The 12,704-nt window shown below is 39.9% G+C and overlaps 2 protein-coding genes across 2 annotated transcripts in view; one reads left to right on the forward strand and one right to left on the reverse strand.

The window, feature by feature from the left end:
* The window catches only part of Atg16 (Autophagy-related 16), a 418,555-nt gene that overhangs the window by 202,423 nt on the left and 203,428 nt on the right, over window positions 1–12,704 (forward strand). The window lies entirely within an intron of this gene.
* LOC122407071 (uncharacterized) overlaps window positions 1–12,704 on the reverse strand; it is a 77,242-nt gene that overhangs the window by 45,114 nt on the left and 19,424 nt on the right. Inside the window, exon 3 of the mRNA XM_043413052.1 lies at window positions 2,919–3,120. Coding sequence (XP_043268987.1) covers window positions 2,919–3,120 — 202 coding nt within the window. The remainder of the gene's footprint in view (window positions 1–2,918; window positions 3,121–12,704) is intronic.

Raw genomic sequence — 12,704 nt, forward strand, 5'->3', positions numbered from 1 at the left:
TCTGACTCAGATTTGAAGATAGCCCATCCGTATAAAAACGCCTTTTCCTCATTCCCCTTGCATAGAGAGACTTTGGATAGTGATTTTTTGGCATCTTTCCCGTTCGCTGGCGGGGACACTCAGGAGGCAATGTAGGCGCGCATTTTCTCGGACACACTCACCCGGCAAAGACTTGTTACGAGGCACGTGATTTTGAATCGGGGCATTTGGGGTAAAACGAAAAAAAAAAAAAAAACGAGTAAAAAAGGAAAAACGAGGGACTAAAAGGGAAGAAGTTGGAGCGCGAGGTACGATTCGAATACGAATCACACGGTCATGTCCGAAGGAAATCGAAATGACGGTAAGCGATGTGCTGGCTTCCGTTTTTACCATTTCTGTTTGATGCAGCGCTTCGGTTGCCTCACCAAGTATTATGTAACGGGGCTTGTCGTATCTCATCGGCTGTTTTATGAGGGATTGAGAGGCCGAGATAGGATGAGAGAAAAGAAAGATGATGACGAGTAAGACACGTGGCCAAAGCAAAATGACGCGTTCAGTGAAGCCGCCCGGAATAAGCCTGAGCTCTATGATAATACGAGATTCGACTCGTGTGCCTCAGCATCCGCGCGAGTCTCTCGTAAATCTCATCTCAGGGTGGCTCTAGACGTCTCGTACGTGCCCTCGCGATATAATACTCTGTGAAAGTACGAGTACCGTACGTGTACAGTGAAAATCCTTCTACTATAAAAGTATGCGGATATATCTACAACTACATATGTATATCGAAACGTATATAAATATATATTGATGTATATGGCGTATTACGTGCAGCGGAGATACGAGCGAGATCTACAAAGACCAAGTTTCTATTACAAGACGATTTGAGCAACGTTAAGCCCCTGAAATATGTCGATTTTATCGTTTTTAGTTAGCGCTTCCATATCTCAAATTCGTGATCGCTTTCACATTTACACCGCACCCGCGACGAGATCGCAATAATATATATTTATATAAATTCATTCAAAAATATATATCGTACGTGTTTCGTAGTTGAAGAACGAAACGATAATGTGCATATCGCGTTCAATACTCAAAGTAATTCATTTACTTTGATACGTTTTTTTAAACAATTTTGTAAATGCAAGAAATATCGCCGGCATTCTACTCGTCGATAAATCATTTGAATGTTTTTATTTCAAATAAAACTCGCTCAATTGGGCGAAACGAAGGTATAAAAATCTAACTTTGATAATTTAAAAAAAATGTGCTCTCTGGAATTTCGCGTCAGTTGTTTTTGTTTTGTTGAATAAATAATAATAAACGTACGAGTAAATAAAATTTAGCAGATACATTTATATTTTGATGTGTACGCGTACGTTTATACGAATATAAGTTTACTCGCAAATTAAAGTTATATACGTTGGCAATGAAAAGCAACCACGGTCATTACGCCAGCATTACCAATGTAAACGCATAAACTATACGTATGACACCCGGAATCTCTGCATACATTCTTATTTATAACCGACCGTAAAGAATGTCTTGATACGCATAATTGCGCCTGGTTACGCACGGTTACACCCGCAGCGTATATATAGTCAATAGTCGAAGTGAAAAGAATAAAAATACGAGAAGAAGAAGAAGAAACAAGGGCGGTAAAAAGAAAAGTGGAGAGCAGGAGCGAAAAAATACGAGCCGAAGAGCGGAAGAGTAATGTGTGAAGTAAAACAGGAGTAAGAGAAAAAGGAATTTCGCTCATTCACTTTCCTTCAGCTTCCGTACGTTCCCTTCTTCCATTTTTTTTCTCATTTGAAGCCGGCCGGCATCCGCTTCGAAATCAATACCTCGAATCGACTTTACAACTTTTTTCGTATGCAGTTAGACCTGAAATTTCCTTGTATGGAACGAACAAAGAATTGTCGTTTCGTGAGTTCTTTTTTTTTCTTCCCCTGAAGAACGAGTTTTCCACTTTTTTATTTCTGAAGTCCTTGACGCTTTTTATTTCGAAAGTTTTTCACGCTCATTCGAAGAAAGATGTATTTAGTTATTGCCAATCTGACACCACTGATTTCGTGACTCGATTTCTTGTGTTCTTTAATAAAATGACAATTGGAAAAAATTATTGCTTCGAGTCTGGTAATGAGGCACTGGGAAACATGTTTCTTTTTTCGTGAAATTAGGTAAAGTCGAGAATATCAAACCCTGCAGATAATTTTTTTCAATGTACGAGTGGACGAGAATCTATTTTCTAACCCTTCTCAACTGATCTGGTTCTACGTATCGGATTTAAGTGACTTTCGACGTGATTATACAAAGTACTTTCAACTTTTTTCTGTCAGGCCCTATAAAAGAATTCAAGGCCACCGACTAGGAGGTTAACTTCATTTAAATAAAACACACGTGCATGACTGCAATAATTGAGGCTGTCCAGCTGTCATGTAACCTCTCTTTTGTTAATTATCTTGAACTGGTTGCTAGCGTGAACGAAGGGAGGTTATAATCGACGTCGAAGCCTTGGGATAAAAAGATCGTCCAAGATTTAAATATATCGAAGGACAAGATGATTTCTTACGTGTTCGTGTTCTCGACGTTAGGCACTTTTCACTTTTTTTTTGTTTTTTTTTATAACGGGGTTAAAGTGTTGGCGAAGGTCTCGAACGATGAGAAATAACACTACGTAACATGGAGGGCCCTCGCGAGACGGAGAGTACGTGATGGACTCGAAGAGAGTTCCACCACGCGATACGTAAGCGTGACTGTTGGATCTTCAGGATCATCGCCAAGTCTCGAGGATGCACAACCGATGATTGCCTTTAATTTTGTGTCTGCGAGGTGAGTTCTTCTCGTAAGACGATTGTACAAGATTCATAATATGGTATACAAGGTATTATAAAGATGAGAAGATCGCGAGAAAAGAGAGTTAGACAATGATTACTCACCGACACAGAAAGTCTCGCTCACCGAGACACAGCTCAAGGCAATGTTGACGGGACGACGCGGTCATGCTTCTCTTCGTGTGACCCTGAAGACGATGTCCTTGCACTCTGTCGATGCACCATGCTCTCTCGCACGGTTTCACTGCGAGACAACTCTTTTGGGCGTAGATCGTGAACACCGGGAACTGCGATCGAGTCAACGCACCTGAAGCATGATCAAAGTCTGCATGTTAAAAATCGGTATTCGTTGGAAGTGCGAATGAATTTTTAGTGTATTTTGTACGATGCCCCAATGGTTGTGGGTACTCGGCGTTATTCGACATTCGTAGGAATTCATTTTGCTCTTTCGATTCAAATTCTTTACTCCTTCATTTATTTTTATGCTATACAAGCCATAATTTCCTCATATCATGTTGATGTAAATGAATGAAATGGCGACTGAAACCACAATTGAAACATTAGTGGAATCAAGTAATTTCGGGCGCAGAATTTATCAGTCAGTGTCTAGCACAATTTCAGTGTCATTCAAAGCCGACGAAGCATTCGATTACTTTTTAATCTTCAGCTTTGTACAAAATCCCTTCTGTCACCAGACGGAGCTTTGAATTCTGATATTGAAGTCTGACCGCGCAGTGCTCCAGATCAGAAGGTTTGGTACAGGTAGGCCAAATAGGAAACTGAATCGAGATGATCACATATAAGGAAAGAGCGATAGAAACAGGGAAGGAAGAAAGACAGACTTAGAAGCAAAGCAATTTCTCGAAGCCAACTAGAAAGCAATGCTGAGCTGGGATTCGTACGAGGAAAGCTTGATTCCTTTGATTTTAATCACTCTGCGAGTGCATTCCGGCTACTTCAGCTACGTAAAGGAGTGAGCAGAGAGTGGGACTTGAAATTGTAGGAAGATGCTACTCGTTAAGCCGTGGTTGCGGCCCGTGGTCGTTGGTATTGATGCTCGTGGTGATGGCGGCACAAGCAAAAGCATCAAGAAGTCCGTGCATTACAGTGATCAGGAGGTTGCTCCTACTGTTGCCGGTTTGCCTTCCTTGCCGACTCTTCCGGGCAAGCTCACATTCACGAGAGACAGGTACCACTTACCACTATAATACTACCATATTGCAACATAATAGGGCCTCATGAATCGTAAGTATTTTACAGCTCTAGAACGGATTTCGTCATAGTCGAGCAATTCAAGTTGGAACATCAGACAGAATATTAAAATGACGTATTACAGAATTGTTCGTTTGGGAGTCTAGTTAATACGGAAGTTTTGTTAGAACTCATGACAGCAGGGAAAAATTATTTATGAGTGACCATTATTTGGCGTTTAATGAAAAAAAAAAAAAAAAAAAAAAAAAAAACAGCAACAGCTTCGAGGGCAGTTATCAAGTGCTTTTAAGTAGTGATCATTACGTGTCTGATGGCGTGTAAAAGGTAACAACTAGGCAACTTTTTTTTGCACATTAGCAGATGTTACATGTGCTAAAAGCGCAGTAACGACCTGTCACTGTGCTTTTATAGACTAACGAGTATATGATACCGAAAAAAAACTTCAGCTCCGAGTTTTTTGTTTGTTTGAATCACAATTTAATGGTAATTCGTCAGTTTCGAAATGTTCAAAGAGTATAAATTATTCTCATTTATTACATATTGAATGGAATGTTCTAGAAGCGATATGAGAAAATTTAATATTCTTGGTAAAGAGAAACTGCGTCTTCGTGTGAGAAGCAGATGTAGACACTATTCGGGATTGTAGACCCTTCGAATTCATCCGAAAAGTATGTTAAATATTTATCTCCTCGTTTGATAAATGTCAACGTTATGAATTTCGTTCTCTATTAAAGAACTTAATGGAACTGGGTATGATCAGGGCTGATTAAAAATTCGATTCTAAACGAACGCGTCGTTTGCTGCATGTGATAAAGGAGGCAAGTGTACAATGTAGAACGACGAGCAAACCTAACCTGACCTCGCTCATCCATTGTGTTCATAGAACGTCAGAACAATCGAGCTTTTCAAATTGGAGCGTCGCACGAACAGCCGTTTTATAAGTCAATGAGTTTTATAATATTCCGTAGATTATTCAAAATCGTTAACACGCTGTTCTTTCATATTTAATATCCCATTGTTCTATTTTAGCTTTTTCCATAATTCTTAACGATTCTTTCACAAACAGCAAGTTTCACAAAGAATCCGTTTTGTTAAATTGTTGTTTATCAAACAGTTGACACTGATTTCATTTCAACGTGGAAAATGAACTTGACAAAATTTTGTATCACGAAACGACAAACTGTTCTGATATTTCAGCACAAAGTGGTAGATGTCACTATGCATACAATTATTTATAAATCACGTTTTCTTCAACAGCCCTCTGATTCTTTCTATTCTGAAGCTATTCATGTTATTTTTTCCATTCTTGATCTTTCGTTGTTTTTTTTTCTCGTTTTTTTTTCAAATATTTTTCCTCGTTCCCTTGCTCGTATACACAATGGCAGTGTACCTCACTCTTTCATTCGTTCTACTCGATTTCTTCGTGCTCAACTCTCACCCCTATTGAGGTCACAGTATATTGAACACGGGCAATGAAATTCTATCGTATATATGGAATACACGATACGTGCTGAGAAAAATTCACGGTCTTTTGACGTTGTGCGAGTACTTATTGATATTTTAGAAAAAGTAATAATGAAGAAGCATTCTGATGCGTTGTTGGAAAATAAATATTATAAATGAAATTCCAATTCTAGGAAATCGACGATTAATATTCGTCGTTTGACCACTTCCCGGAAATGTTGATGTCGATATACAATACTCAAATTTTAATATTCAAGATATTGGAAATTCTATCCTTTATTTTCCTCAGGATGACATGCTCGTTAAAGTAAATAAAAATTGTAGCAACTTCAAAATTGCAGCGTCCCATCATAAGTCCTCTCGGTCCGACGCAATCAACGAAGTCGGTTTAATCACAAACGTAAAATTCCCCATTTCCAATGTTACGAAAAGAATATTTTTGTTAAGGCAAATTTGTGCTTAGCGACGCGAAAAGAGTACACAATAATACTATTTACATAGTAGCATGATAACATGCTGTTAAAATATGGCGTATGGTAGTTTCAATAGTGGGTGGTCGTTACGCCAGCTCAACGTGCCGTGTAAAGACACAGTTTTTCAGGAGTGTTGCATACATATAAATCTAAAGATTCGAGGTACACACACATACCGGTCTATTGTATAAAGAGAGAGCAGAAATTCTGCCGGAAGTCCCATAATTGTCTCCACCGCGGTTCGTTTCCCCTCGGAACGCGATAGAAAGACAACAGCATGGAGGAGAAGAAACGACGAGGAAAAAGGACGCTTTAACGTGATGCGAAACCGACCATATGAAATTCCTAGAGAAAAGCGTACTTACACAAACCCACCGACTTGTGTATCTTGAATGAGGTTTGTTTAATGTGACTTTGTATTATTACAGTAAATAGTCATGAGGACCCTGGGCTCTCTTAGCCAGTCAAAAAGGTCGCGATCACATGCTCACGATTACAAAATCCAACGATAATAATGTTTATGGATTGCGGAGGTATAGACATATTCGCAAATATATGCACAAATAAAGGAGGATGCAGGAGTGATCAATCGAGTATAGATGTTCTTGGACATGCGGTTAACTTCGAAGTTACATAAATGCATATATATGCGATATCGCCGTGGCGCACAACATCCCTCTCCTTTATCTTTGGTGCACGTTGAACGCTCGGTTGAGGGGGGAAAATTGCGGTGTTTTATGCCAGATGCAAAAGTCACCTGCGGGGCAAATCTGGCATTGATCATCCGTTCCTTCGAGAGGAATTCAAAGCTACATCCTATCGTAGTGATTCGAGACTAGTTTCCCCGTGGAGTTTACTCCACTCTATCTATCTGTACGTATGTATATGTACATGTATAGGATGCGCCGGAGAGCTCGGCCGTGAGTAAGATCGCCACGATCGTGCCTTTCCAATTCAAGTATAAATGGCATGAAACGTTTGTATTTCCTGGACCAGGGATCGTGGTTGTCCGAGGGCAAATACGTTGAGTCGGAGGGTAGATGCTAAGCCGAAGCGGTTAAAGATCGATGAAGAGTGTACTGTGTGGGAGATGAGAAGGATTGGAGAGCAGTAGAGAATAAATGTCTATATATATATGGAGGGAAACAGAAAGCAAGATTGTTGTTTTGTGCATGGAGAAAGGGGGATGGAGAATATGGAAAGCGACAACAACGACGAGAACGAGAGAATAATGCATAAGGAAGACTATCCCCTTTTTCCTATAGCAATTCTTGATCCGTTGAGGATTTAATCGGTTCTCTTCTATACTCGAACCATTATGTGTATAACGTGGACCACACTCGACTTTCGTATAACTTGTCGATATCATATTCTCCTCGTATCTAAACTCACAAGACTAAAATCAATTGTATAGATATACACACGTCTGTATGAAATTGAATCTAGACAGTATACATTACACCATAAGAAAAGCTCTAGCATGTATTCGAATGTCGAATAAGCTAAGATGCCCAACAATTCTCAAGTGTGGAAAAGTTTTGAAACTCTGCCAACTTTTTCAATCGTACTATCCGACAGAAAAGAAGAATCTCACTCTCCTTCTTTTCCTCGTTGCCTTTTCCTCGATGCCCCTCGGGTCGTAATACGTACAGTGGTGCAATTCCATAAATTGAATGTATTCGTAACATTGAATGCATGTCGATATGTGCCATTTCTCTCGTTCGTCTCATTGAACGTTACGCCCCTCAAGGAAAATGTCAACAGTAACAACAACTCTGTATTGACGTATCAAAATTTCATGTTCCCTATTATTTTTATAGCCACCTCCCACGAGAATTAGCGTCCGCTCTCAAAATCCTCTGGGAGTTTGTATTCGTTGAAGTCACGTCATGTTTATGCGCGTGACAAATGACGCATGGCTTAAATCTTCTACTGAAGCTATTATTTTATTAATCCATTGAGAATTTCCGTTTATTTAACATTTCTTTCAATTAATTTTTCCATCATTTATAGCGATATTAAAAAAAAAATTGACTTTTCACAAATGACGTTTCGAGCACACTCTGAAATACGCCACATGCGAATTCCTCGATCGTCATCAGCGGTATTTATACACGCTGCGCTGCAGCCATAAATAGAAAAGAATGAAGGGCGGCTTTATAAACGTGAAATAATTTTTTCTCTTCGTATCTTTATTCAAAATCTAGTTAGCGAAACGTCGAATGGAAGTAAAACTAAAAAACGAAAGAAAAAAAAACGTCCACTTCGGCTCATCGACCGAATCATGATGAATTCGGCAGAAAGGAAGCAGAAGGCAAACGAGCGGAATCGTTTTCATAGTCGTAAAAAAGTAAAAATAACAGCGAGGGAATACGTATGACGTTGCGTGTGATAGAAATGGCGATTCGATGCTCAAAGCTTTTCGGGTTTTTTGTTTCCACAAAAAATCTAGCAAATGGTTAGATTCGTATGTGTGCGTGCGAGTATTTCCTTGTGTACCGTGATACGTTTTCGTGGTTGGTGGACAAGTATGAAAACAACACAAAGCTTTTCAATGGTAACGCGCGCGGCACTTCAATGTCAAATTCTCTTTGGCTCTGTTAAGCTCGCGTATCCCTCTTCTCTTCTCGTCCATCCTTCTTTTTATCGGCCTACGCAACCGTGCGGATATGCTTCTAATTTGAGTTTTCATCTCCTCGCTCGGAGAACAACAAAAATTTAATGCTCGAATCCACGTTTCATCCGGATTACGATATTACTTGCCAAACATGGCCCATCGTGTCATTCGAAAATGCATATACGGATGCAGCATTGAACCGCTAAAGTGGCATCGAACCACGAGAATCCTACAAATCCGATACATAATGTACGATGAAAAAAAAAAAAACAAACAAACGAAAAAATCACAGTATCCCGGATATTCCGGTTTGCATTTAGTTTGACAAGTTATACTGCTCCATCCGTAACATCCGAAATCGACAGAAGAATTATCATCCGTTAAAATACATTCGTTCATTCATATCCCTCTCGTTACGAAATGTTTTTCGCCGTATTACAAAAACTTTATTATGATTTTTCACCCATAATCACCAACCTTCCAAACGTTTTTGTTACAATAACGTACCATCTCTGCAGTCTTTTTGCAATGAAATAAAAAGTTGATTTTTTGTTTTAGCCTCACGTACAGTCTACGTTTATACACGTTCGAATACATCCACAAAATAATATCCGCGCGTGGAAGTGATGGCACGTTCGCTCGCGGACAATGGGAAGAAAACTGTCCTATAATGTAATTACTTTTGATGAGAGTGAGGCCGGTATACAGGCACCGCGCAAAGACCATTCGAGAATCAAGCACGTGTTTGTGCACACGTGTACGTTCCCTATTTATACATACGTATATAAACGCGAATGCAATGTTACTCCGTCAACGCACATCTCATATATATAACACTCACTATATATCAGTTTAGTTCATAGCACAGTATGCAATTGAATATTCGCAGGCAAGCCGTGAGAGAAATGGTGGCCTGAATAGCGGGACACGCGCGGAATGATCGCTCCCTGTATGTATATCAACGTGCTCAACGAAAGCTTACCGTGTCTGTGTGTGTGTGTACGTTCATTGTATGTCACCAGACTTTGTATCACCAGCTTGGCAATATGTACAACATAAATCACTCGCTCTCGCTCCTATACAAAGACAATAAAGAGGTAATGAAAATCCGTTGGGGGGGTGAAGAGACCGCAAAAAATAACGTGTATTAAAACGTTGTTGCAAAGGACCGACGACGGTATATACCGATCCGGAGAATTTTTATTCAACGAAAATCTACGTTTCATCGTATTCGAAAGCAATTCACTCACGTCGGTGGATTTCCTACAGGATTGATGGCGAATGTTTATTTGTAGGTTTGCCCTCAATGAAAATTCTTAACGGCACAAAATCTTTGTTTCGCTTCAAAGATGTTGATTACGTTTGGCTCATCTGCTCGATGCAGCTCCAATATTCCAGATTTCACTCTCGCGTGGCATCGCCGCAAGGCTTTTTCCTCATCGTTGAACATTCCCGTAAACAGTAAAGTCGTGTGCGACCGTAACTGAGGCGAGCTCCGTGAACCCTGATTCATTAATCTCGAGAGGCGACAACTCGTTCAGAAATTAACCGGGGACGGGCGCCTGTGCACAGATCCATCAACGGAGCTTTGTTCTCGCTCGAAATAAAGCTCGAAAGTTTCTAACAGATTATTACGGAAGAAAGAATCAAGTAAATTGCTGTTACCAAACACCATCCATCAAGAGCTCTTAATTCGCCAAACATCCGATCACTTTTAATGATTCGAGTAAATAAATAATAATGAATCGGGAGGTTCAGGGATAAACGAAAAACTTTAAAATCACTTTCCAACGTTGACGCTTAGCAAAATTGAACCGACTTCTCGTGCCATCGAAAGGCTTCCGAACTTCATCCTTCCATGGCTGCTAAAAATATGATGCTGTCTTTTGACTCGCGTTGTAAAAATAATATGTTTCAAGCAATTCAGCACTTTCGCTGCTTATCATTTCCCCATCATTCGTGTATACCACTTCGCTGAATTGTCCTCGTTGGCAATAGCTGGACAGCAAATGCATATACGAACGCGTATCGATATACAGGTACGGTGGATGTATACGATTTGATCAGGTAAAAGGGGGCCATTCCACTTGAGAAGATGTGCTGCAGTGGATCGAACGTTGGAAATATCGAGAGGAGTGAAGTCAGTAGAGTAGAAGAAACAGATACAGCCGAGCAATATCGGTACGATCGCCTCGAAGAGCTATGTACTCGTAGCCGAAGAGTAACGAAGGAGCGTGAAGCTAATGAAAACGAATTATGCGCCACGTAACAAGCCGCCGCCTGTAACACACGATATTGCTTATATACACATATTTATCTATGAACGTATACATGGATCATTTAGCTTCTATACAGCCGCAGTATCTAACGGTTTGCATCGCGAGAATTTGCTCGTAAGGTAACTTGGAAGACGCTACATGTTCGTACGGAAATGGAAGAAGGTAAGAAAACAGAGAGGAATGAGAGACCGAGGACGTTTCTTAATGCCTCTGGCCCTCTTGGAAAGACTCGAGGACAGATAAGGAGCGAGCGAGAATACATTGTGCGATCTGGAGCGAGCATTTATAAAAGGAAAGTCGACTGGACAATCCTGCGAGACCGAGAGTATCGAAGACTCAGAAGAAAAGCTTTCAGGTACGGTTTGAACGTCTCATGTAATTGACACATAAAAAAACACGAAAATTCGACAAAATTCGAATCACTCGTTCACTCGCTCAAACTGGTGATCTCCAATTTCAAACATCGCCATTTTGATTTTCGCCTTTTCGGGCCATCGCTATTCTGCATATCTAAGTTGTGGTCTGTCTGTAAAACAACTACTCTCCACTTTGAATTCGAATATATGAACTTTTGATATTCGTATGGTCTGTTAAAATTGCATTCGAAATGAAAACTATCGAAATATATATTTCCGAGTAAATACGAATTCGAAGAAAGAATATTCGGTTAAACACGTAATCGGCTAAATAGTCGATCGGAAATAAGAATTCGGAATTACTATTTTTCTCCAATCTGACATTACAACTTTTGAAGTTTCGAAATATCGACCGTTCTACAATTTTGTTATTTGACATAATGAACTCTATCCCATGCTCTGATGTAATAAATTTTGCATGTTTTTTAGGGCTAGGTGTGAAAGAAATCATACTCGACGCAAAAAACATTCTCCGATACGGTCGTTTATACGAGACCCGAAGCGAATTGCTTGAAGTCAGAATACCGTAGTATCAAGACAGCGTGCCAAATTAAAAAAAAAAAAACTCGAAGAATGACAATCGGAAAAAAATTGGGAATACCGTGATACGTTGGCGTCCGATCAGCGACTATTATTCACGGTGAATAACCGTAGCCTTTGACTATTAACGAGGAATGTGAAAAGGGGAGTATAATACTGGAGACCAAGACGTGTGTAGGTAGAAAAAAAGGGAAAGTTCAATCGATCGTCCATCGGCGAGAACGTGCCAGGCACGATAAGGCGAATCACACGCTCGCCTTTCAACCTTAACGCGAAGACGATTCAGTTGATAGTCGGACAATCGTGCTTGACCTTCACGTCGGATGATCATCTCGAAACTATCGCTCTTTTGCCACGTTTCGTTTTCCGCTTTACTCTGCATTGTTTAATTTTTATTCACCATCCGTTTCTGCATTTTTGTAATCCTTCTTCCTCAGTTCATCAATCGTCTTTTTGCGCACGTAATTCTTCATTTCAACATCAGTTGACTTGGTTCGTGTTCAACGTCAATCCGGATAACGATACTGACGGAACTATAGTACGTCTGATGGAATGCACCATTTTAATAGCAAAAAGGTTATGCATGATTGCAAGCCACTTTATTTTGTAAGACTCTGGAATTCATCACAGATAATGTTACAAAATATATTTTAGACTTTACATATCTAAAATAATTAAGAACCAGCGAATTTCCGGTTCATGGATCACATCAAAGTTTTCCTATGCGTCCAGATGTTTTTGTAATCGAATTCCCTTTTTTTTCTTCCCAACTCTCTCACCGGTACGATAGCTCGAAGTTCTAATTTCACGTTCCACTATTTTTTCGAAAGAATATCTACCCCCTCGATGTAAAGTTTTGTCCTGAGGTACCAACGAGGATAATATCGTGG

The sequence above is a fragment of the Venturia canescens genome, chromosome 1 (assembly GCF_019457755.1).
Source record: "Venturia canescens isolate UGA chromosome 1, ASM1945775v1, whole genome shotgun sequence".
NCBI classification, from domain to species: Eukaryota; Metazoa; Arthropoda; class Insecta; order Hymenoptera; family Ichneumonidae; genus Venturia; species Venturia canescens.